The sequence below is a fragment of the Mytilus galloprovincialis genome, chromosome 12 (assembly GCF_965363235.1).
Source record: "Mytilus galloprovincialis chromosome 12, xbMytGall1.hap1.1, whole genome shotgun sequence".
In the NCBI taxonomy this organism is placed as follows: domain Eukaryota; kingdom Metazoa; phylum Mollusca; class Bivalvia; order Mytilida; family Mytilidae; genus Mytilus; species Mytilus galloprovincialis.
In genome coordinates, this window is record NC_134849.1 from 30933936 (window position 1) to 30961554 (window position 27619).

A 27619-nucleotide genomic window follows, 5' to 3' on the forward strand; every position below is an offset into this window, starting at 1 on the left:
TTAAAATTCAAAATGTTTAAAGTATATAAACGTAAAAACAAATTGATTTGATTTTCATTAATAATATTGTATAATCCTGATTATAAAGTAAATTATTCAAGCAATTAACCTGCAAACTCTAATATACAACTGGTGTTTTAAAATTTGAGCATCATGGCATGAACTGCTTATATGTAAAATGTCGATTTTTACAGAATGAATAAAAAAACAAAAACAAAAACCAAATCAACAAAAAGAGAAAATGAAAAACATGTAATAAAAACAAATACACTCTTTGACTAAAATGACAATTTAAAATGAAAAAAATTCTTAAATCAACAGCTAAAACATAAAATATACGAAGCGTCCAGTAAAATATAACACTTTTATGATTTAGAGTTCTTAGTTGAATTCAATTTGCCATGATTTGCACATTAAGCATTTGTTTGTCCTTTTGTCTAACACTTCTTCCTAGGACAAAAATCTGTTTAAATTTTTTTAATCTGATGAGAAAGTCTCACTCTTTTTAACAACCGTTTTATCAACCATCGGATTATTCGCATCAGCATTTCCTTTTTGATATTGCATAGGCATCGAGTTTCCTCCGTTCGGTAAAAACCTTCCTGAATCATCATTTGCTGGATTTTCTGATAGCATTGGCGGCATAGCTGATATGTTAACTACAAAAAACAGCGGCTTGAAAACACAAATAGTCATGAAGCAATCACTGGTCATATAGTCAACCACATGTCATTACTAATAAGGCCTTTTTATACAAATTTTGATTAAAGATTTTTAAATAACAAACAATTCTTAAAGTTGAATGAATATAATGAAACACGATTTGGTGCAAAATCTACAAGGTTTAGATTAATACGAAAGGCTCATCTACAATTCAGAATTCAGCATTCAGAATTCGGCATTCAGAATTCAGAATTCGAAATTCAGAATTGGGAAATCATTTTTATCAAATGTTATAACATACATATTGTAATAATTGATATATGTTTTAGTTGTTATATGAAAATTGTAGGCCTGTCTTTAAGTTAACTACTTTACCTTATATAAATCGTTTATATCTATTTTGTTGTCCATAATATAATCTATAGTTGGGGTTGCTTTTCGTCATATCTTTGTGCTTTTGCAGTTTTGGAATCTACCCCTGTTAGTCTCTGGTTAAAAATGTTCCCCTCATCACCGTCCTAACATACAACCCTACGTTGTTTTTCAATCCTAGTTTCATAGTCTATTAACTCCCTCAAAATATGTCCATTACACGATAATACAAATACTACCTATCCCCACCCCCGAATGTATCATGTTCGAAAAAAAGAAGAAGCAAACAACCGTTTAACGCCATATTAATCAGTTCTTCTTCACTATACGTGCGAACCCAGGTGGATATCTTCACTGTAAAACGAAAAAGATGCGAATCAGATAAAGATATTTTTTACAGTACTGATCTTAGATCAAGCATCACTTTATCTGACTCGTATCTAAAACTATCCATCTGTATTTTGTTACAGATTTCATACTCCCCAAGTAATTAACCCTTTTCAAAAGTCAACACATTGATGTTGACTCGAGTTCATCCGACAAAATTTCCAGCAATTGTTTCTAAGACTAAGGTAGCTCTTAAGTCATAATCAAAGGTAATAAAAAGTATTTGTAAAGATGACAAGAGGTGTTAATTACAATTGGATCTACTGAACATATGAAAAGAAGAGATGACAAAACAAAACATGAGGCTTTTGTGTCGCTCACCTTGGTCTATGTGCTGCAGTACATATTAAACAAAGGACACTCAAGAACTATATAGGCAAGAATATAAAGAATAAAACTGCCAAATGTCTTAAAATTAGATCTGGATGATTAAGTATCAGAGATATAAGCGTAACTGTTTTTTACCCCCTTTTCTATTGTTAGCCATGGCGGCCATCTGGGTTGATGGGCGAGGTTTTCAGATACATTTTGCTAAACAACATTCCCTGAGGATGGTTCAGACTAAGTTTGGTTTAATTTGGCCCTGAAGTTTCTGAGGATAAGAAGTTTGTAAAAGATTACAAAAGTGTACAAAAAATTGCAAAAAAATGACTTTAAATGGCAATAATCCTTATGGGGTCAATTACTAAGACTGTATATCTCCAAGGAACTGAGACAAATATCCAGCAAATATCCAACATGAGGCGAATAATGGGAATAAAAACGGACAAATACAAATAATATGGAGAATGGAGTTAGTCATTTTAGAGAAACTTAACCCATAAAGTTATGGCAGATGCATTTTCGGTAAAATGAGCTGTCGGAATAATGAGCTGCCGGAGTAATGGGTTGTCGGAAAAATTAGATGTCGGAATAATAGTTGTAGGACTAACGCGACGTCACCTTGCCGGCTCCTATCAGGCAAAATATAATGCAAGGTTGCACGGATGTTTAAAGTTAAAAAATCGTTTTTAAGTTATATTGTCCGAAGTGTGGACGACGGACGGATGGACAACGGTTAAATAACAATACCGTATTAGGTTTTTTTTTAAACGCACATATACAAATATTTGATCCTTTAAAATCTAATTTCTTCAATTTCTTCAGCTATTTCAATTTCAACTATTGAAATCTATCATCGTTTTTGTGGAATCTAAATTTTACATTTTGGAAGATATTTTTAAGAAATTCTGATACATGTATAAAATACCTATTTGGTATTGATACTCATATGGTCCAGCTGGTAAATGTCCTATCGTTCGTGTATGACCCAGCTTTAATTAATATACAGACCGACTATGACAACATACAACTGTGTAAAGTCGGAAGTAAATAAAACAATTTGAATGCATTCTCAAGAGGCATTGCGACATGTGAAGTAATAAAATTTCCCCCAAAGGCTGCAGACCTTAATTTCACAATAACAACTGTGTAAAGTGTTAAGCCAATTATAAGAGGCATTTTCAAAATACAGCGCGACATGTGCGAAATATATTCCCCTTTTAAATATTTTTATTAAAAGAAGTCCGAACCTCTTGTAAATAAATACCTAAATAAAAATGTCATAAAAAATTGACCACACCTTAAGACTATATATAATAACAAAGAATTGTGTAAAGTTTAAAGCCAATCAGATATGGCATTTTAAAGATATGTGAAAAATACCTTCCCTTTTTTTAACTATTAAAAAAAATCCCATAGTTCTTGAACGAACAATCATAATTTTACCAAAACGTATACAAATCGTTTGACCATGCCCTGATCACTGTACTGGATAACGGATGAGTAAAGGATAGCATCTCAATTTGTTACTTTAAACAATTTGTTTGTGTCCGTTCATATCCGTTAAACTCCGTTACTCATCTGGTGTACCCCTTAAGTATATGTTGAAGGCCGGTGGAGTCCGTCCTGTCAGGTGGACAATTTGGTGCATGTTCAAAGCAAAATGATTTATTACTAAACTTTTTCTATATGTCTCTTTTTTTTATTCAGTTAAATACAGTCAAGTCAAAATTCAAGATACGTGATGTGGAAAATGAAAATTATCATCGCATGTGTTACTGTATGTCAATCAACTGTTACAAATAAACATTTCCCGCGCGTACCTCCCTACACACTCTTCATTAACTGCAGTATCACAAATTAAAGTACTAGAACAAATAATAATGGTTATATTTAAAAAAAGATATTAACTATTTATTATCAATTATGAGTTCCAAAAAAAAAAAGACTTCTCTATATACAAGTCTGAGCAATAAATTAAATGTATAATTTGTTTTTATTTTTCCTTTTCTACAGACAATGATTGATATATATAGCATGATATGTTCAAATACTGTAATATCTATAATATGTGTTCTGTATTTTTTTTTGTGAGGGTCTCAAGGTAGATTAATGAATGCTAATTGAGTCACATTCTTTAAATACTGTAATTATTATTATTATAAGAGCTAACTTTCAACTACGACCGACTTCAAATTAAATACATGATAAAGATAAAGATAAGGAATACATAGGTTATTTACTCTTCAGATTATAGTGAACCTTGAGAATTTGCTTTAAGATAAACATACATAATGAATTTAATAGTTCTATAATTGATAGTCTATGATGATCGGTCATTGCTTTCCGTTTGTGTAGTGAGTGTCAATTAAAACGCAACAACAAATGGAACATTATTTTGTCTAGAGATTGAAACAATTTATCTCCCATAAAATATATCGGTAGCTATGTAAATAACAGGACTTTATAACATATATGTGTTCAGGGAAGAATATATTATACCATGGAAGAAATATTTAAACATCCATGATTATACTAAACAAACTAGATGGTCTCGTTGTTAGCATGTTTGTCTTAGTACAGAATGTCGTAAGTTCGAACCTTTGTCCGCTAGATCAATCAAAAGACTTTGAAATTGGTATCCGGCACAACATATCGGACAAACACAAAGCAGAGTTTATTCATCATTTATTCACATGTTCACATCAGGTATATGCATATAGTTTATTTGCTTCTGTACGTTAAGCAGAATTCATTCAATCACTCGTTAAACTATTATGATCGATCCAAATGAATTAAGAAACATGTGCAATACCCCAGGTTATTATTTGTTTTGTTGCTTTTATAATAGTAGATAATGGAGTAACTGTAATAACAGTTTCAAACTTGTTGTGTTGCGTTTTTGTATGTACTCAGTATTGTGTAAATTTGCTTTCACCACATAAAAAATCGCGGGGAATTGAAATCGCCTTTCTCAGCAAGATATGTTAACGTTCTTATCGCGTCAGTAGAAAGGGGATTGCAAATAAATATAGGATATAATATATCTCTGAACTTTTTTCACAATCAAACATCTTTCCGAGAAAAGGTTTCACGGAACTAGTAAATTCCCTTCAGAAACATGCGTTTATACAAGGGCAAATTACAAAAAAGAGATTGTAGTTAGACTCCTAACTATGTAACATAGTGTTGAGAAAGAGCAAGCTCAAAGCTAGAAAAGTGCTAGAATCTGCGTCACCTGTTTGTCGCCTTGCTTTTTCTCCTTAAATAATCCCTTCCAAATTATAGATATAAACTATATGGAGGTCCGTATCTACATGTCAAAATACGGATAATTGAGAATACTTTTTTTTTTAAAGTTTTGCCAGAGATATTATCTTTCGATCATGAAAAAGCTTTTACTACCTAAGTTTTATGTAATTCTATATTTAATTTTAACGCTAATCGGATTTTCGCTTTTTGTTTGAAATAAGATATTTTCGGGGTTTGATGAACATGCATGTTTTTAGATATAGATTATGCCATGGACAAATAAATAGAATTTCTTTATATAAGAAGGGGTAGATGATATAAAGACAGGTATTAAATTTTCATATCACAATGAAAACAAATAGTAATTATTACAATAATAACTAAGTTTATAACATTATAAAACAAATATTTCCGAATTATGAATTCTGAATTATAGGTGAGCCTTCTCGGCTTTCGTAGATTAAAGATTATTGCAAGGCAAATAATCAAGTCATATTTTGCTCTCAACAAAGTCATAAATATATGTAAAACTATCCTGCGTTTTTGGTCAATTAGAAAATAAGAAATATAAAGATAACTTCTTTTTTTTCTATTTGGACTAGTGAGCTTATACCCTTGGTGGGGTCTTATTTTCTTTTCTAAAATAATTCTACTTGAAAAATGCATTAATGAATTTAATATGCTGCTATTAATTTGAAAATTATTTTAGTGATTGTTAGTGTTTCTTTTCAAAAGCACTACATAATTTAACAAATTGATACATCAAATTATTGTTCTCTACGGTCCGTCTAAAATATAAACAGCTGTCAATTGTTTTTTCTGAAGTATTTTCTCTAAATGAAAGAGTGTATACTCCATTTTAGCGTATATAATTTGTTTACATACTTTCTGAAACTTTCCTAGAAAAAAATGTTTAAATTTACAATTTCTGTCAATGAATCAATGAACTTGAATTAGTCTGTGGATATTTTTTGCAAATGTAAGAGTTAATTTTATAACAGCATAACCATACTTAAAACGTTTGCTAGAGTATCATTAGTAATAATACACATATGATATCATGAGTATTGTTTTTCTATGGTAGATACGGTCATAATACAATAATTAAAGCATAATAACCTTCAAGTACCTTTTATAGCTTGGTGTTTAGTGTGAGTCAAGGTTCCGTGATGGCTTTATAAATATTTTGATATGAGCGTCACTGATGAGTCTTATGTAGACGAAACGAGCGTATGGCGTACTAAATTATAATCCTGGTACCTTTGATAACTATTGTTACATGATAAATTTTGTGTTTATATCTATCGTAAAATATAAAAACAAAGGATACCCATGAGTAATGAGAGCATTTCGTGACAACACGATGTGTCTTTTAATTTTTTGTTTTAAAAATGTATTAAATAATTTTGAAAACCTATCAATAAATTCAATATACCACTCTGCATATACATTTAGTATTTTTAAAAAGAGCAATAACAATTTCACCAGATAAAGATCCTAATGAATATTGATTATTCAAAGAAATCCAATTATAAAAATAGTTAGTGCCGTAACATTTACATTTAATAGGGTAAACAATATGATAACGTATCTTTATTTTGTGACCCCAAGAATCATGAAAGTTTCGATGGTTTTTTTTTCAATTATTATTGTTGCAACAAAGTTGGACGACAAAGGGTATATAATGAACATGTACCAACACTGTAATTTGAAAGAACAAAATATTTAAAAGACTGTTACTTCATATTATCACTTTCATTAAATGAAAAGCTGATGTTTACACACAATTTAGACAGGCAATTATAAAAACTTAAAAAGATATCAGCTGTCGAATTCAATATCACATATTTCACTCAAATTCTCATACACATTTATAAATATAGAGGCTATAATGAATCTGTATATTTCCTATGCGTATGTGTGTATCTTCAACAGTAAACACTTTCTCAAATTGTAGAATAAAATTCAATTAATAGCATTAATCTTTTTTTTGATGATCTTATATCGTTTGTAATTTCTTGTTTATATTTTTTTCCACCTTCTATAGTTTTATGCCCCAAAACACAGAAAAAGGGCAAAAGTCATCATTTTGAGACAATTATCTTTATACGAAGACAGATATTGATAGCATCTGTAATGTCTTTTCTGACATATTTACAATGCTTACTTATCTTGCTTGTTTTCGAAGTGTATATCATTCTATAATAATTTTCCAGATAATCTGCAAAATTGAAAGATGATATGGTTAAAACGAGCAATAACAACTTTATAATAAGTCGTTTGACAGTTTTTATATAAATAGACCGTAGGACCTACATAATAATATCTGAAACTTCTGCACCTGTCATAAATTCTTAATCTTTGATTATTGATATAATAGCAGTTCTCAAGATTATAGACAGAACTTGAATTTTACCCCTTATGTTTTATCTTAAGCCATTTCAGCCATGTTGATTGCAAAGTCAGGTCACCAGGCACATTTCTAATCTAAATACAAAATTGGTGGTCGGGATAAACTTTGATTTATTTTGGATCAATCGTTTCAGGGAGTTAGAGATTTGTAAAAGATACGACGACATTTAAAACATATAAACAGGAAAGTTGTATCACTTCATAAAGAGCTTGTTTTACAAGTCTTTCTCCAATTGGTCAGAAATCACATGCAAATAGTCTACTAAGTTTTTTTTAAATATATCGCATCAAAGTAAGTATCATGCAAACAAAAACACTTACCATGAACATCAGCGTCTATCCATAATGTTTGGTTATCGTCGTTGGATCTGGTGTCTGTGTTTTTCTCTAAAAATGCAAAGTAAATCATTGTTACCTAGCGATAGTTTCATTACGACATGTTACCACCGCTTAAGATCACAGGGTATTTTTCTCATATGCAATACTCTAAGTGGGACATGCTTTTTTGTAGGAATGCATCCGCTTTGAGACTTTGAATTTTTGTTGTTGCTATAATCTTGGTTTTCTTAATTTATGTCAGTTGTTCAGTTGTTTTAATAAAAAAAATGTTATCATATGAGGATAATAACCATAATGCTTGAATGTTAAGTTGTTCTTTGCGTCAATGTTGACCAAATAGTGTAACTGTCTTCGACTTCCACCCGTAGGAACAACATAGCGATTTCCAAGGAAAATTCAAAACGGAAAGTACCTTATCAAACGATAAGATCAGAAGAATAGGAAACAAATGGCATTTTTAGGTCTTTCCACTTTTCCGTGGAAAGACCTATTGGTTTTCTTCTGATTATTTTTTTTTCTTTTTCTTCTGCTTAATGATTTTCCCTCGCTGTTTTTTTTTTTTGTTTTTTTTTTTGTTTCGCAAGATGTCTCTAGAAATTTGCAATATGATATCGAACAGCTTATATAATAACCGTTTCACAAATGATATCGGATATGTTCCTTACGTCGTAACTACAATCCCCTTCCCTTTCATAAATGTGACCTACCGAATTAGACTATTTACCGGATTTGTAATCACATAAGCAACACGACGGTTGCCACATGTGGAGCAGGATCTGCTTACCCTTCCGGAGCACCTGAGATCACCCCTAGTTTTTGGTGGGGTTCGTGTTGTTTATTCTTTAGTTTTCTATGTTGTGTCATGTGTACTATTGTTTTTCTGTTTGTCTTTTTCATTTTTAGCCATGGCGTTGTCAGTTTGTTTTAAATTTATGAGTTTGACTGTCCCTTTGGTATCTTTCGTCCCTCTTTTATACGCTTTTAAAACTGACCCTGCTTAACCGAATCCTTTCCCATAAAAGAGTTATCTCCCCGAACACTGTTTTTCTTGTGATCTCTAAGGCTTTGCAACCGTATAAGAAACCAACAAATTTATTTTGTCCAAATTGTTTGTTATATCCTCAGGATGTTTTGATTTATTTTGACCGAAGCCGTGTACAGATTCCATACGAGAGTGATCCCCCCCCATTTTATGTTTGATATACGTAATATGCATTTCTAACTGGTAAACCATAAGTGATAGAGACCTAGGGATTTTGGCTTATTTTCACTTATTTTCAAAAACAATTGCACGTATCGACAAATTATTTGTACTAAATTGTTAGTTGCGACATGTTGTAAATTGTTAATTTGAGTTGAAAGGGTGCCTATACAATAAATGGGAGTTTTCGCCCCTATTATATCTAGTATCATGCCTTAAGTGATATAATTTATCAACCATACATTTTAGAGACCTAGGGTCTTTTGATTTGAAGTACTTGGTCAGTTACCTAGAAATTGAGGTGAAGGTCATAGGTTTATTGGACGTTGTAGATTTTGACCTTTGCTTCAAAATTCTATACACGATTAAGCCATATTACTCTGTGCCTTAGGTTACAAACCAAATGACTTTAAAAAAAGCAAACCGGAAGTGACCTTTGTCAACAGCTCTTTTTGAACTAATTCCATTAGAAAGTATACAGAAATCATACATTTTTGGAATCAACTAAAATTACCTTTCATTTGACACTGGAAACTACATTTTAAACCGAATTCTAATATTTTCATATCAAAATAAATCGTTAGAAGTGGAAAGAACTTCAATTATTCTCAAGACAATTAGTTATTAATTTTATATATATTTATAAGGTGAAGTTTGCTATTCCCTAGTTCAAAAAGGTGGACATCCTTCCGGAAGCTAGACTATTTTTTTTACATCTGTGATCTATTAAGACAGTTGGTATTGGCAGTTGCACTGATCGATATTGTTTGTATATAATGTTGTTTGTAATTAATGAATGCAATATTGATTGTACATGTTGCTGATGTGGCTGTCAATACTTTTGACAAATCATAAAAAAATTAAGAAATTATAAACTGACATGATGCATGATTAATTGAGTCGTATTTTCTTAATGCCCAGTAAAATGAGTTTTATCTGTATTATCAAAAAAGATTAATTGTGCATTGCTTATTTTTAGAATATTCACACAATTACACAAAATACAACAGTCAATATACAATATTCTAAAAAGTTATTATACCTTGAGTTTGTTGTGCAACCAAAAGGATTTTTTTTTCAGTTGCAGCACCACCTGTTGGCAGGTCATTGTCATCATTATCATTATCTATATTCTTTACAAATGTTTCATCATCATCAACAGGCATTGGCATGGCAGCAGGGTAGCCACTACAATCTGAACTCGTATAAAGCTCTGTACCATCTCGAGATCGTAAAGTAATTATATTGACATTTTCATCATCACCTTTATGAAGATAAGAAGATGTAGTATGAGACAACTCTCCAACAGATTGGAAAGGACATATAGTTTCATAATTTTAGGTCAACAATTAACAATATAATTACGCATAATGAGCTATAAATGTAAATGAAGAAAATAATGTAAAACAATTCAAACGTGCATACTTTTTTTGTACAAAACAATGAAGAAAAACAAATATGATTAAATGAAAACGTAGTTATTGCATAGTTAATGAAATGAAAAAAAGGTATGTTTTTACGCATATTATATAAATAAGTATACCTTTAATAAGATTAAATATTTCTCTTTTACTCCTGAATTTGAAGATCGTTTATATTGGATCTTTTATAATAAAATCCTTCTATGCGTAGACAAGTTTCTTGTTCTACGATAAATACTTGACATTGTATTTAAAACATTAAAACTATTTAGTATTGAAGGTTGTCCTCCTTAAAAGTAGATTGTACTATCGAAAATTGAGTTAACACAGCGACAGGAAGCGGAGTTAGGTAAACGGTTATTTTCAACAGCAAATAAAAGTCTTTTATTAGGTCATGTCATAATCAAAAATTTCGTGTCCTGTACAAATTACCCCAAAAGAAGCTTTCAACATTGTTGTTTAGGTTTTTGCTGAACTTCAGTGATTCTTTTGTTTCGTTGTTTTCCTCTTATAGTTGATGTGTTTCCCTCATTTTTAGTTTGTAACCCGGATTTGTTTTCTCTCAATCGATTTATGACTTTCGAACAGCAGTATACTACTGTTGCCTTTTATTTTTGTTTAAAGGCGGCTGACAACGATATATTAAGTAGACTAAGGGAGAAAGCATGGGGTATATTAAAACAAACAGTAGATTAACTCATCATATACACATGGAAAAAAGTATTGCAACACCTTGATCTTTTAAAACTTGAAAAATCAGCCTCTGTTTTTGGATGAAATATAATAAAATATGTGTATAATATTATTGAAACATAGTTTATGATAACATTGGCATTGAAACGAACAAAAAATGTTTGATAAAAAATGATTTATATAACCACAATTTTAATAACAAAATGAAGTGTTATTTGTACAAAAAAATGCATTTTACAACTTTTACTGTAGTCGAACTTTGCAATGTCAGACATTTCAAAATTAATCTTCAGATGACTGTTCACATCATGGTTGATCGTTATACGCCAAAGAATTAGTACTTTATGCGCAGCCTCCATTCAAACGGATAACCGCATCTAAACGTCTTCTGATTGATTCCATAAATCGACTAATTTGTTGCTAATATAGCAACAACAATTTCTGATGAAGGGCATTGTTTATTTCATGATGTGTTTGAACTGGGGTGTCCTTTCGCGCACTTTCCGCCAAATAGTGTCCCAAATATGCTCGATATGGTTCAAATCCGGCCAAGGAAGATGAACCGAATTCCATTTGAACATTGGATCTTCCTCCACGATGCTAATTTCCAACTTTGGCGAGCTCTGCACTACATTGGATACGGAAAACTGTGTGTCTGTTCGTTAGCAAAGGTCTCCGAAATGGTCTTATCGCACGATAACCAGTAGCGATGAGTCGATCTCGAACAGTTCTTGTTAAAAGCTTCCTGGATGGCCACCACTCTCTTTTAAGGCTTGTCTTGTATGCAATGGGTTTCCTTCTGACCAACCTTCATTATGCTTGATTTTCCCTAGCAAATGGTATAGGGGGTCTTCATTATCTCGGAAGGTCTTTAACAGCGTTTATTGCCTGATTTTTATTCTCAAAACGACTTATAGTGGAATGGTGATGACCAACAATACGTTCAGTTGTTACAACGACATCCCTGCTTCTGTTATGCTGATAATATGCCATCTTGCTGCAGTTAAAAGTTGTCAAGGACCCATTACAAGGTGTCAATCACATAACTTAAAAAACTTGGTTATTTAAAGTGTTAAAAACAATGAGGATAAAAACAGCTGTTTTGCTGTTTACGGGTACAGTAGCTGCATGTGCAGATAAAAACTTATCGAGTCGATATTTATTGATTAAACTCAGGTGATACTTAAAGCAATATAAGCCGTCAAAATCGCGATTTTTTAAAATGCTATGAAAGAGATGAAATTAGAAATGATTAATGAATTAAAAGGTTTACATAAAATTTCACGTCCTAAAAACCCGTAATGTAACTGTTAAAGTTGAAAATATATTCCTCATCATTCCGTTTGACCAGTGCAAATGGCAGCTTATTAATTTCCGACACTAATTCCGAAGATTGCCGATGCTGATAAGAATGCGTGTGCTGCTGACCTGGGTCAACAAAAATGGACGAAGAGGTAAGATGTTGCATGTTAATCTTCGTAGTTATTCATTAGTGTTGCATTGCAGACGATTGTGTTTATATTTTTGAGTAAAGATAACATTGATGTATTCTTATATTTCAATTTTAACTAATTTCTGGTCTCACTTGCAAAGAAAATCACCGAAAATTGATAGAATATCCATTTGGGGGTCCAATTGGGGAATCGCCGAAAGTGTGCGTGTTTTGTTTACAAAATTATTCAAGTAAAGTTTTTTGGTACACCATTAAACTATAATATACAGGCATTTGTTTCACAAACAAACGAGGTTTTTCGGTGAATGAATAAGAAATAGAACCGACAATATTTGCTGGGATATTAAAAGTTGGTATATATCTTCGCATGAATACATCGGAAGAGTACGTAACGATGTATTTGATGCAAAGGAAGAAATAAACAAATATACGTTTTTCAATAAAACAAGGACACATATATTTTCTTTCAGTACGTATTCACAACTTTTGTGCATTATATATTTGGCCTTTAGACAACATCAATGTCCTCTATCAAAAGATCGACGTGGGAAAAAAACATCGTAGGGGTAATGGGAACCTCAAGATTTATTTTCAATCATTGATTTCTCTGTTGTAAAAAAGAACTCAGCTTTTCAATTCTAGATGCACGATATTTTTTATTAGTTATTGACTTTGAGCTAATTATAATTCTGTATATCATAAAACATTTTCTTCATGATTTTGTACATAAATCAGGCAGTTAGACTTTTGTTGCATTTGTCATTACAAGGTTTTTATAGCCAACTATGTGGTATAGATTTTACACATTGTTGAAGGCCATACGGTGACCTACATGTATGGTTGGAAATTTCTGCATGTGTTCACAAGTCTCTTGTGGAGACATGTCTCGCAAGGTTTTTACACTTTATATAGTGCTGTAGTTTATTGATAGTCTTGTGATAACAAAATATGTGTCAATCATAGAAAATTATATTTTTGAGAAATTTCTTACCGACTACTTTTCTTTCCTCAGATTTCAGATACTAGAAGCAGGTCTACCACACCTGAAGTTCATTCTTCGGATGGAGAAAGGCCCATTCGTGGGAGGGGTAATAGGAGACGGACAGCGCGGGGAAGAAATAGGGCGAGAGGTGGCAGAGGCAGAGGCAGAAGAGGCCATAATAGAGCCTTACAAGGACAGCCAGAACCACTCAACAGGGCTGAAGTCGCCGCACAGGCCAGAGCTGAAAGAGATCGTCGGATGCAGGTAAACTATCCAACATTTACATATCAAAAAACTTTAACTGTTTCATTTTTTTCTTCATTCAATAAAACATTTTACTGAAAGTGCTGTGTGATTTGCCTTGAAATGTAAAAGTACTTTATTTTTCAGGAACGAATTGATGGCCTATCTGAAGATCAAATGAAATTTGCAATAATGGCCACGTACAGGGAACAACCTAGTTTTCTGTTCAGAGTACTGGAAGCAGTAAACCAAGAGTTTACCGCAAGTGAAACTACACCAGAGCCAGATCCAGAACCTACACCAACACCTTCAGTAGGTATTCCAACTTGGTGTCGGTGCAGCAATTGCAGAGAAATGCCTAGTGAGGTTGAAAAAAGATGTTGCAACCAGATACCTCAAAACTGCCACTCTACACTACATGTAAGTACTATTCTCTGTTAACTCATCTTATATTATTCTTTATATTTTGACGTTTAACAAGAAACTTACTTGGATTCTCATTCTATTCAGTTGATTATTTATATGCCAGCGTCCTCCAATATTAAAAAGATGTGGTTTAATTGCAAATGAGACAACTATCCACAAAAGAACAAAATGACACAGACATTAACAACTTAAGGTCATCGTACGGCCTTCCACAATGAGCAAAGCCCTTACCGCATAGTATCATGTTTTCGTAATCTAGTGATTTTTCTAAACAATGAGAACAGTAAACAAATGTACATAAAAAGTTAAAAAGATTTGGTTACTTTAATTCATTTTGCCCAAAACAAAGGAAATCACCTTCGATACATAAACAAATGATCATGGTTGTTACATTGAATGCTATGGTTCAATGCTAACTTCAAACTATAATTTCAGACATTGCAAGTTTTAAAATCTTAAACCTAAAAAGTATACACAACATTGACAACTCTCCGCACCAAAGAGCTGTATTGAAAAAAAAACATGGTCTGTATACAATTTCAACTTATTCATTTATTATTTCAATTTCAGGATTTTCACAATGTTGTATTGGACCCCTTGGTTCTTGAGGTTGCAATGAGGTATAGAAATGATATGATTGCGCAGCCTCCAGACCAGGATTACAATAGATCACATAGACACACAGCATACCGCCAATATGTTCTGTGGATCCATGGATATCTTGGAGCTGGAAACAGACAAGTAATTCCGAGTTGCTGTGTTTGGGCTATCAGGAACAGATTTCCAGACCCATCTGGCCAGTATGTTGGATTTATTGGAGGACGTTTCGGTTGAGAGAGAATAAATTTTATTTCAGTTTTATTTGTATTTTTATTATTAGTTAGTTAGTTGGCCACTCATAGTCTATTGTCTGGTCAAAATCGTAGTCTATGGTCCTGTCCAGATCTTCCCTGTTAAATCTTGAAATTTTGGCAGCCATCAAATCTTGAGTAGGGGGAGGTGGAACAGGGGCAATGGTTGCTGACAATCTTCTTGGGTCAAATGGATCTAAAATCACTCTCCTGCTCATCCCGATAGCATCAGACAACCTCTTCATTATAATATGCTTCATTAATTCTGGAATGTAAATATATTGTTTTGGTGTCTTCACTTCAGTAGCAGTCCATCTACCCCCTTTCTTACTGTAGTACCTCTGAAGTCTGAAATTGAAAAAAGATATCATGTCATAAAAAACCATCAGATATAGGGTAATTGTCCAATAGACAACAACATATCAACTTAAACACAAACACTTTTAACATTGTCTTCATTTTTAAATAATTATATCAGAATATTTATAAATTAGATGTGGTATGATGGTCAATTAGATAACTTCAAACCAAAATGTTGTTAATGTAAGAAATGTTACAGTTCCGCCTTCAATGCTATATAAGCGCACACTACTAAGTAAGCCATAAATGCAGGTCTTTAGACACACATAATGGCTAGTGTCAAATACTTAAACAAACAAAACAATTGCACAACTCATATACAAAACAATGAATCACAATTATATCCACTTAATTACTTCATCCTTACTTGAAACATGTCAGCAGCTATATACTAACCTTTTAGTCCCATCCTTGTTTGTAACAACTTTTCTTTCACAGTGAGCATTGTGGTCAATAGCTGCTAGCTGATTCCTGGCATTATATGTTGATGGACCATAAGAATGGCGTTTAGAAGCATATTTCAGAATCACATTTTGAAAATTTTCTAACTCAGCTGTACTCCTATCATAACAAAAATAGTAACTATTAGATCATTGAAGGAAGTGCACCAATCTTAGCCATAATATTCAAAATCATTTTTAGCGCAATAACTGATGGAGATTTTAAATACTTTTAAATTAAATGTATATATATTTTCAAAATCAAATTAAAAATATGAACATAAATAAGGCCATGATTTTTCACAATTGAACTGATTCTTACAGATCAATAATCATGTCAGGGTCTTTCATAACGGACTATAATGTACAAGTATTTCTTGTTGTTAAAGGCTATATGGTTGCCTTTAGGTGCTTACATTCACTTCATTTAAGCTTTGGTGGATAGGTGTCTCATTGGTGATCATATCAAATCTCCTTACTTCTATATACAAGGCAAAACATTTAATAAATGACCAATAAAGGCAGAGTAGCCTAGTTTCTCTAATCACAAATCATTATTGTTCTATTATTAAAATACCTGCAATTTAGATAGTATGGTATTTTTCTTAGAAAGCGTTTGTCCATCACTATCTTTATCAACGCATCATGAGGAGGAGTTGCACCTGTCAACCATCCCTTTTCACGTTCAGATGACAGCGGTCCATGTTTACATTCATTTCCTGCTGTGTCACTATATGCTATCATCCATTGATGCTTATTTACAGTATGGTGCATGATCCCAAACCATGATCCCTTTAAGAAAAACAAGAAAAAAATAATAATATATTATATTATTATATTATACAATGTGATATTTTTTGTATTGGCATAAGATTAAGTATCAACAATGAATTTGACTGAGCTTTAAAAAAGGTTCTGAATGGCTTTTATAAAAAACTTACAATAAATTCTTGTTCAGTAGTAGATATATCTGCACAATGCCAAAAGTGGTTCACTATGTCACGAGACCATTCCAGTAGAGGTTTGTTTGCCTTCTGTTCTTGAGCTACCTGTAATTGAAAAAAAAATCTTCTGTAAAAGTAGGTGTTTATGCCAAGGCCATTTAAAAATCTGACGGCACTTTTCAATGTACACTTTAGAGGGATAAAATTGAGAATGGATGCTTATTTAGCGTTTTAATTTTTTCCCCAGAATGTGCATGAAATATCTGCCACCGGACATAAACAACATAACTCAAGCATTTTTTTCTATTTATCCTTCAAGTGTCATAAGAATAAATTTTACTTTTTTTCAAAACTTTCACACTACAAAAATAAATGAGTAGAGATTGTCTTTGGTAAATCAACCTTACCTTCACTACTTTCTTCCCAAGGTTCTTCGCCCCGTGCCAAATATCAAATGAGTGCTTGATATTACTAAATTCTTTTTCTGAAATAGATATAAACAATAATGGTAATCTCCAATGAGAAACTTAGCATACAAATAAATAAGAAACAGTGTTCCAATATCTTCCAAATTAACCTCACCACATTATGTATGTACTTGTTCCAAGTCAAGAGTCTGTAATTCAGTGGTTGTCATATGTTAATGTGTGACATATTTGTTTTTCATTTATTTTTTTATATAAATAAGGCAGTTAGTTTTTTCGTTTGAAATGTTTTACATTGTCATTTCAGGGCCTTTTAAAGCTTACTATACTGTATGAACTTTGCTCATTGTTGAAAACCTGTGGTTACCTTTAGTTGTTAATTTCTGTGTAATTTTTGGTATCTTGTGGAGAGTTGTCTCATTGGCAATCATACCACATCTTCTTTTTTATAATTATTTCTTTGTTCAAAGACAATTCTTGAAAAAGAATTTTACTTATATTTTTGCTGAATGTATCAAATGGTAAAGGTTACATAAATAAAATACTTAGTCTAATGTGTCCTACAAAATTCTATATGAAATAATCATACAGTATCTATTTTGTGGCAACATAAACATAAATACTTACTCATTAGAGATTCCACCTGTATATGGGCATCAGTGACAACCTCTACCACTTTCATATTTTTGTCCAGTAGTTGTCTTAAGCCTTTCAGAAAGCAGGCTTTCTCAAGATTTGTACTCTTCTTCTCTGTCATCCTTTTATCCATGGTAACTATAGTTAAGATCTTTTTTGTATTGTATTCCATGAATGTATATGAACAGAACTGTGCACAGTGACCAGGACTGTCCATTCTTCCATCACCTACATGTAACCAAACAAAACATTTTATTCTGGACACTTAATGTTGGTACATGGAAAAGCTTTCTTTTATTGGTACATTGTAGTTTTTATAACAATTGTAATATTATGAATGTGCAAGTGAGCTATTACATGTATATGTATCATAAAAAGTACCCTTAAACGGAGCATAGCATTGAAAAATTTTACCTAAAGTAAATAGTTGAGTTGCCCTTCACTATTATAAATTTGGTCTTTGGTCGAGAGTTGCATCACTAGCTATCATTCCACATTTTCTTTTTACATATATTTTTTTTTTATAAATATTCCATTTCAAACACAAATTAAATCTTTTAGACTTAGCTAGTTATTCCCTGATAGGCGCTCTCTTGATCTATTTTACACTGAAAATGTGTTTGAAAAAAATACTAAAGCAAACAACTCACCTAATATAACTATTTCTTTATCACGGAACTCTTGCAACACCATATCCTGGGATTGTACCCAAAAGCTATCAATTGATGGTACGAGGTACGTCCTTTGTATTTTTAAGAATGTTGAGTTGCATAGAATTGGTAATCTAATAAACTTAGGACATATAGTTTCATAATTTTAGGTCAACAATTAACAATATAATTACGCATAATGAGCTATAAATGTAAATGAAGAAAATAATGTAAAACAATTCAAACGTGCAAACTTTTTTTGTACAAAACAATGAAGAAAAACAAATATGATTAAATGAAAACGTAGTTATTGCATAGTTAATGAAATGAAAAAAAGGTATGTTTTTACGCATTTTATATAAATAAGTATACCTTTAATAAGATTAAATATTTCTCTTTTACTCCTGAATTTGAAGATCGTTTATATTGGATCTTTTATAATAAAATCCTTCTATGCGTAGACAAGTTTCTTGTTCTACGATAAATACTTGACATTGTATTTAAAACATTAAAACTATTTAGTATTGAAGGTTGTCCTCCTTAAAAGTAGATTGTACTATCGAAAATTGAGTTAACACAGCGACAGGAAGCGGAGTTAGGTAAACGGTTATTTTCAACAGCAAATAAAAGTCTTTTATTAGGTCATGTCATAATCAAAAATTTCGTGTCCTGTACAAATTACCCCAAAAGAAGCTTTCAACATTGTTGTTTAGGTTTTTGCTGAACTTCAGTGATTCTTTTGTTTCGTTGTTTTCCTCTTATAGTTGATGTGTTTCCCTCATTTTTAGTTTGTAACCCGGATTTGTTTTCTCTCAATCGATTTATGACTTTCGAACAGCAGTATACTACTGTTGCCTTTTATTTTTGTTTAAAGGCGGCTGACAACGATATATTAAGTAGACTAAGGGAGAAAGCATGGGGTATATTAAAACAAACAGTAGATTAACTCATCATATACACATGGAAAAAAGTATTGCAACACCTTGATCTTTTAAAACTTGAAAAATCAGCCTCTGTTTTTGGATGAAATATAATAAAATATGTGTATAATATTATTGAAACATAGTTTATGATAACATTGGCATTGAAACGAACAAAAAATGTTTGATAAAAAATGATTTATATAACCACAATTTTAATAACAAAATGAAGTGTTATTTGTACAAAAAAATGCATTTTACAACTTTTACTGTAGTCGAACTTTGCAATGTCAGACATTTCAAAATTAATCTTCAGATGACTGTTCACATCATGGTTGATCGTTATACGCCAAAGAATTAGTACTTTATGCGCAGCCTCCATTCAAACGGATAACCGCATCTAAACGTCTTCTGATTGATTCCATAAATCGACTAATTTGTTGCTAATATAGCAACAACAATTTCTGATGAAGGGCATTGTTTATTTCATGATGTGTTTGAACTGGGGTGTCCTTTCGCGCACTTTCCGCCAAATAGTGTCCCAAATATGCTCGATATGGTTCAAATCCGGCCAAGGAAGATGAACCGAATTCCATTTGAACATTGGATCTTCCTCCACGATGCTAATTTCCAACTTTGGCGAGCTCTGCACTACATTGGATACGGAAAACTGTGTGTCTGTTCGTTAGCAAAGGTCTCCGAAATGGTCTTATCGCACGATAACCAGTAGCGATGAGTCGATCTCGAACAGTTCTTGTTAAAAGCTTCCTGGATGGCCACCACTCTCTTTTAAGGCTTGTCTTGTATGCAATGGGTTTCCTTCTGACCAACCTTCATTATGCTTGATTTTCCCTAGCAAATGGTATAGGGGGTCTTCATTATCTCGGAAGGTCTTTAACAGCGTTTATTGCCTGATTTTTATTCTCAAAACGACTTATAGTGGAATGGTGATGACCAACAATACGTTCAGTTGTTACAACGACATCCCTGCTTCTGTTATGCTGATAATATGCCATCTTGCTGCAGTTAAAAGTTGTCAAGGACCCATTACAAGGTGTCAATCACATAACTTAAAAAACTTGGTTATTTAAAGTGTTAAAAACAATGAGGATAAAAACAGCTGTTTTGCTGTTTACGGGTACAGTAGCTGCATGTGCAGATAAAAACTTATCGAGTCGATATTTATTGATTAAACTCAGGTGATACTTAAATAATGTTTAATTACTTCTATTTTACCAAATTATATCACAAAAAAATAAAGAGTGTTTTTTTAATTTCAATTTCAATTAGGTGTTGCAATACTTTTTTCCATGTGTATAGATATCAGGATTGAAATTACTCTTTACAATTTGAAAAATTAAAGAAAGGCAGACATATTTTTCCAATTCTACATCAAATGTTGCATATACTTTTCTGATTATGTGTTGTATACCTATATGGAGTTATTTTCTTTCAGAACGACAGGTCATTCTTTCGAAGAATCAACCCGGACAATACCATGTTTCAATTAATTATGCTCCAAGGCATAAAGTAATGACCTGTGTGAGGTCATTATTTTCCTTGATAAATAATTTACTTTTTAAAGTTCAATCTATGATAGGTATAAAGAAATAATCGTCATTGCCCGCATTTTACTTTTAGTAACAACGTGAAGGTTTGTTTATTTATCACTACAATGCAGGGACATTATTATATATGTGAGTTGAATTTCAATGTAAAACTTTCATAGCACATTAAGATAAAGACAAATTTAACATATTCGTGTGTAAGATTTTACATCATAAATCATATGGAAAATCCAGATAACCTCCCTTTTCAGTATAGTATTTTTTAGCATTGTTGTTTGGGTTTTTGCTGAACTTCAGTGATTCTTTTGTTTCGTTGTTTTCCTCTTATAGTTGATGTGTTTCCCTCATTTTTAGTTTGAAAATCTTATTGATTCACACTGAATAGGATGACTGATTGTTGGTTTGCATAACGTCCTGTAGCAAATATTTCATGCATGTTAGGGACGATACACACTGAATAGCCAATCATATTAAGATATACATGTATTGATATTCGTGTTCGTGTTACATGTACATGTATCACGATTTCGTGCTCCCTTCGTGTCAGTTCTTAACTTTTTAAAAATTTAATATGTAAATCATTAATCTATCAAATGATCAACTAATAAAATATTCTCATATTCTATTGAATAACATTTACGTACCTCACAATAGGATCAAGTGTGAGGAGGGTATATAATTATAGAACATACTCACCACTTCTCGACCAATGAAAAGTCAGTTTTTCCTACTCTAATTTTCATAGTACATGGTCTTCCATGCACTTGGAAATGCTATACGTGAATGACTTTTCATTGTCAGTTAATTATGAAAGTAAACTCTTAATAACTGCACTATCGAAGTGTACAATTCCCTGAGACATTTCCCATGGGAAAAAAAAGTCTACTGATTAAAGGTGAAAGAGAAAAGATAAAAACAAAACATTATGCATTATTCAAAATTTCAAACATTTTCTAATGGTACACATATAAAGAATAAGCAAAAAACAATTGGGGTAAGGATATAGGTAAAATAGCATTTATTTAATGTAATACTTCACATTTGAGGGACTTTTTTTTCTTTCAACATGTTCAAGAAAACAATACCAGACTGCTGATATATAAAGCAAAGGATTTGTTTTTACAGAAAAACACAATATGTGTAAATTTATTTATACAGATAGTTCTATATTAATTTTATAAAAAAAAAATCAAAATTTCAAACAGGGAATTAATATAATATTGTGTTGCTTTTTAAAATAAAAAAATCTCAAGATAAATAAGTATTAAATTTTACCTGAAGCAGAAGAAACACAATTTAGCCATTTGGTTCTGACAAACTATGCTAAAGCTATTTCACTCCATCCATTACCTATGTTTTGCATTTAGTTCATAAGAAAAAGTGAACTCTTATTTAGGTTTAAATATTACTATGGGAAAGGATAATTTTGTATGGTCACTCGAAAGTGTGAATATGTTCTAAATTGGTCAGACAATACTTGGTCATGTTTTATGAAGTTTTAAGCTCTCGGCTTTGCCTTGGGCTTAACATTCAAAAAACATTACCAAGTATAGTCTAACCTATAAATATCCTGAGTATCTGTTAAAAATTATGTATTGCTATTCAAAAGAAAATCTTTCTGAATAATTCATTCGATTCAATTAAAATTGTTGAAAAAATAAATAACCACTTTTCTGCGATTACAAAAGAAAGAAAAAAACAATAACATAGCACCCAATTTTCCATAAACTAAGTTGGCACAATAAATTACTTACAAAGTGTCTTGTAATTAGTGAGTTTTATTTCACATGCTTAATGAGCCGGAGGGCATATTAAAACGTGAACGCATTAGAAAGGAACATCTATGTCAAGTTTATGCGAATACAAAAATGAATTTAGGGAAAAAAAAGGAGTAATTACTGCAGAGTGTTTGTCAAGAACATTTTTAGAAATTTATAAGTAATTAAAGCTCATATTTAGTAAAGTGAAAATCCAAAGTAAAATAACATATAGATGGAAAAAAAAATTAAATGCAAAACATATATGCTTAAATGATTAATTGCACACTTGATGAAACTGAAATGTTGAACACATTATGAAACTGAAATGATGTGCAAAAACGTATATAATAGCAATTATTGTTTATCAGAAAAATTAAATTTAATGAGGCTACATGCGTATGTTGGTTTTGGATTATGTGTTTGTGTTATAAATCAAAAGTGTCCGCTTACACTGTCTTACATTTTGGAACGCCTCTTTCTGTTAAGAATGATTACTACCACGTGCATTTTGTTCTTAAGAGTGTAAAGCACGTTATAACTTCTCACATAGCATCTGTTTAGCTTCATACAAACATTCTGTTATAACGACAAATCCCAGCAACGCCTCCCAGTAAATCTATTTTATCAATATTTTAATTACAACTTATCTGTTATATCTTATTGTAGTGAATGCATTTATTTCAACGATACTGCTGTGCCAGTTTGTTGTATTTTTCAGCTCCACGCTGTGTAACAGATGTTGGTGTCTCGATGGACTTTGTTTACTGAGAAGATATGGAGAAAAGTGTAGATTAATTGACAAAAAGACATTTTTATTCCTTTGAATTCTAATAAGACATTAGCAATGTATGATTGACTTTTAATTTGTCTGCGTTGATTAGACATTATCAGTTTATAATTGACTTTTTACTTTAGCGTAGTTCAAATAAGACTTAATTTTTGTTTATAAATTTAACTTTAAATTTAAAGATAATATTTTGGTTGTACAAAATCTGGGATGTCGCAGATCCTTTAGGGAGCTGTTCAGGGAGACAATAAACGGACTTGGAACTGTCCCCCTCTGTCACATATCTCTACCCTACCGGCTCTTTAGTGGAGGGTATCAAATAATTTCCTAGGGTTCACTCTTGTCATCAAGAGGAATCCCCTCCACTTCTGGTATCAGAAGGAAGGTGTCATCTCCGCAGTACATTTATTGATTATGTTATAAGGAAATAATCTACATAAACATGATGAAAAGATTATCAGAGTGTTTAACTAAACCATGTTAACTACTAAGTTAAATTCCTTTTGTCTTCAATATAACTTACATCTTTCATAAAAAAAAACCTAATATACATACTTCTTAAGTTAATGTTGTTGTTTGGTTTGATCTGATTACAATATTTGTACAAGAATTTTTATTGTAAGACATTGACACGCAATCAACACGGAACTTAAGGGAGTTCGCTTCTCACTTTTCAAAGTAATTAACTTTCCAAAACACTAGTTTATATAGATAGGGGATTAATAAAGGAATCCAATGAGCAAAAAACAAAATATAGGTCACTGTGCTTGTTTTTGAAATATTAGCCATTGCAATTTTGGCCGGAAAATATTCTCTCTTGACTTTTCATAGCTTTATCATTGACAAGTTGAAGTTATCAAAAAAAACTGTTAAGAAGTAATTAAAATATTATAAGACTTTTACAGATGGCTTATCATTATACATGTAAAAAATTAACAAAAAGAAAAACCGGGCAATTTTTTTCAAGGCAAGCAAATGGATAAAACCACAGGATTTCGAAAATCTGACAAAAATCTAAAACATGACAAGCCAGCTTCCTTATCTAACACAATTTAATACGTCTATCAAAAAGATTCAGCTATGTCATAGGAAAGCAATGCAGATTAATTTAAAATTATTTGTCCTATATACCTGGAATTGCATTGACGTGTTACAAGCTTTAGGTATCTTTATACCATAGTTACAAAACACATCCTAATTTTATTTATAATATTGAAACTTATTAATTTGTAGCAAATGAATAATGAACTGATAAAGATTGGTAAAAAATAAATCAGAATTGCAAGAATACGTGTATACATACTGATTGATCTTTTAGTAGAACTGTCTGTCTCCATTTTGTTACATTGATTTGTTTTACCGCGAAATGACACGTATACGGTATCTTTAATTTTAGATTTATTTTTTGCTTATACAGTATGTACAGGTTAATTTATAATTTATTTATATTTTTGCGATTTTCACTTTATTTTATTGTATCATGCATTGTAATGCATAAATTTTCAAATGCAAGTAGATCTCTGATCAGAAGTTTTGTTTTAAATTATGATCATTGACAAAGAAATTGAAAAACATGAATAACAAAAATAAAATCGCTATAAATAATTATTTGGAAATATTATTTCTATTTATAAATATCAACAATGTTCAACAGTACACTAGAACATATGTAGCTGTGCCTTCAACTTTAAAACTTGCATACACATTTAAAAGTTTTCTTGTTTTGTTTTTCTTTAGAGATTCAAATTTTGACTTATTGTTTCTTTAGTACAAACAACAAAAAGCTTATTTATATGCTGATGTTATTAACATCAATTCTCTGTAATAATAGACCAAATATGAAAAATTTTGGCCAGATTATTTTTTTTCGATTACTTTTTTTTAAGTTGAAATGGTCCAAACTAACAGTCAAATTAAAAAAAAATTAAAAAAAAATCTGTATAGTCTGGTTGCCATGGAAACAACATGACATCATATGTATATATTAGTATAGCAAGGAGAAATGGCTAACATTGTATTTTATGTCAAAAATGAGATAAAGCATAACATTTTTTGTTACTTTCATGGGTATAAGAGAAGAATTCAATCATTTAAACTGACAAATTTTTTGATTAAAAACAGTTTTTTGGTTCAAAAGGGGGTCCACCTAACACAAAAATCGGCATGATTTTTCCCGATTTTTGTCATTTTTTACATCTGATTTTACCAAAAACGCAGAAATCCTCACACAAAGGACTATAAAATATAAAATAATGGATGTTTTGTCAACAAAATGCTGCAAAAAAATTCTTGGGTAAATGTTGCAGAAAGTTGCCAAAGAGGAATACTAGTAATTGTAATTTACCCTGAAATTTCCCTTTTTTACGTTCTATTTGTGAATGAATATTTTGCATATGAATATTTTCATGATAAATAGTCCTTTCTTAAGAAAAAAACTATTTTTAGATGTATTGAGAGTAAATATATCATATAACATATTCCAGCAATTGAAAATTTCATGCTAAAACTAATTTGGATTTAATTTCGAAAAATGAGTTATTTCCCCTTTTTGAAAATCTTTGTCCGTCGTCGTTAACTTTTACAAAAATATTCTCCTCTGAAACTACTTGGCCAAACTGAACCAAACTTGGCAACAGTCATTATTGGGGTATCTAAAAAGTGTGTCCGGTAACCCGGCCAACCAACCAAGATGGCCGCCATGGCGAAAAATAGAACATAGGGGTAAAATGCAGTTTTTGGCTCATAACACAAAAACCAAAGCATTTAGAGCAAATCTCACAGGGTTAAAATTGTTTATCAGGTCAAGATCTATCTGCCCTGAAATTTTCAGATGAATCGGACAACACGTTATTGGGTTGATGCCCCTGAATTGGTAATTTTAAGGAAATTTGGCTGTTTTTGGATATTATCTTGAATATTATTATAGATAGAGATAAACTGTAAACAGCAATAATGTTCAGCAAAGTAAGATTTACAAATAAGTCAACATGACCGAAATGGTCAGTTGACCCCTTTAGGAGTTATTACCCTTTATAGTAAATTTTTAACATATTTTCGTAAATCTTAGTAATCTTTTACAAAAATCTTCTCCTCTGAAACAACTTGCCAAAATTAATCTAAACTTGGCCACAATCATCTTTGGGGTATTTAGTTTTAAAAATGTGTCCGGTGACACGGCCATCTAACTAAGATGACCGCCACGGCTAAAAATTGAACATAAAATGCAGATTTTGGCTTATAACTCAAAAACCAAAGCATTTAGAATAAATCTGACATGTGATACAATTGTTTATCAGGTCAATATTATTATAGATAGAGATAAACTGTAAACAGCAATAATGTACAGCAAAGTAAGACCTAAAACAAGTCAAAATGACCAAATGGTCAATTGACCTCCTAATGAGTTATTGTCCTTTATAGTCAATTTTTAACAATTTTCATAAAATTTGTAAATTTTTACTAACATTTTCCACTGAAACTACATGAACAGTTTACACCCCTAATATGACCCAATTTGAATTATCCGCCATTGATTTAAAATATGTTTACCCAGAGATATTTTTTCATTAATGATTAGCTAAATACTTAATCTTTAAGTGTAGTGAGTCATGTTTTGGCTATATTTCTGCAAAAAAATTATTTTAGGGACCAAATTTGGTCGAATTTGACTCTTTTTGCTTAAGATCCACAGTACCCAAAGTATTTCACCGTATATGATTTACTTTAATTAATATATCTTTATAAAGCATATTCTGTTGTTCATTTAATGGTAAACTATTAAAAGCTATCTGACATAATAAATGAGCTGTTCATAATTGACATTTGGTCATTTTGAGGTAAATTTTTCCTTGGTTGCTAAGGAAAATTATGTTCCTTAGCAACCGACAATAAGGACTGGGGTGATTAAGATTTTAATGTAATTTTTATGAATAATGCAACTAACTTTGATGTTAGAGGTAGTTTTTCTATCACATTATTTTTTTATGTGGCCAGCTGTTGGTTGATGCATACAGAGAATTGATGTTAAACGTTAAACATAGAAAAAATTACTAAAAGACTGCTTAAAAAAACTTACCTTTGATAAATCAATTATAAACGGTAACAATTGCCTTT

The 27619-nt window shown here is 31.5% G+C and overlaps 3 protein-coding genes across 3 annotated transcripts; 1 reads left to right on the plus strand and 2 right to left on the minus strand.

The window, feature by feature from the left end:
* Positions 1–24845, minus strand: LOC143055457 (uncharacterized). Its single transcript, XM_076228606.1, has 4 exons — positions 24810–24845; positions 9990–10211; positions 7729–7794; positions 1–659 (listed from the first exon to the last, which is right to left on the minus strand). The coding sequence occupies exons 1-4, from the start codon at positions 24841–24843 to the stop codon at positions 478–480; spliced, it is 504 nt and encodes a 167-aa protein (XP_076084721.1). The 5' UTR covers positions 24844–24845; the 3' UTR covers positions 1–477.
* LOC143055455 (uncharacterized) lies at positions 12251–15026 on the plus strand. Its single transcript, XM_076228604.1, has 4 exons — positions 12251–12515; positions 13527–13760; positions 13887–14159; positions 14736–15026. Exons 1-4 carry the CDS (start codon positions 12504–12506, stop codon positions 14997–14999), a joined length of 783 nt encoding a protein of 260 aa, XP_076084719.1. The 5' UTR covers positions 12251–12503; the 3' UTR covers positions 15000–15026.
* LOC143055456 (uncharacterized) lies at positions 14716–18610 on the minus strand. Its single transcript, XM_076228605.1, has 7 exons — positions 18472–18610; positions 17813–18049; positions 17168–17244; positions 16758–16865; positions 16394–16608; positions 15773–15937; positions 14716–15364 (listed from the first exon to the last, which is right to left on the minus strand). The coding sequence occupies exons 1-7, from the start codon at positions 18512–18514 to the stop codon at positions 15046–15048; spliced, it is 1164 nt and encodes a 387-aa protein (XP_076084720.1). The 5' UTR covers positions 18515–18610; the 3' UTR covers positions 14716–15045.
* Positions 24846–27619: the final 2774 nt, after the last annotated feature.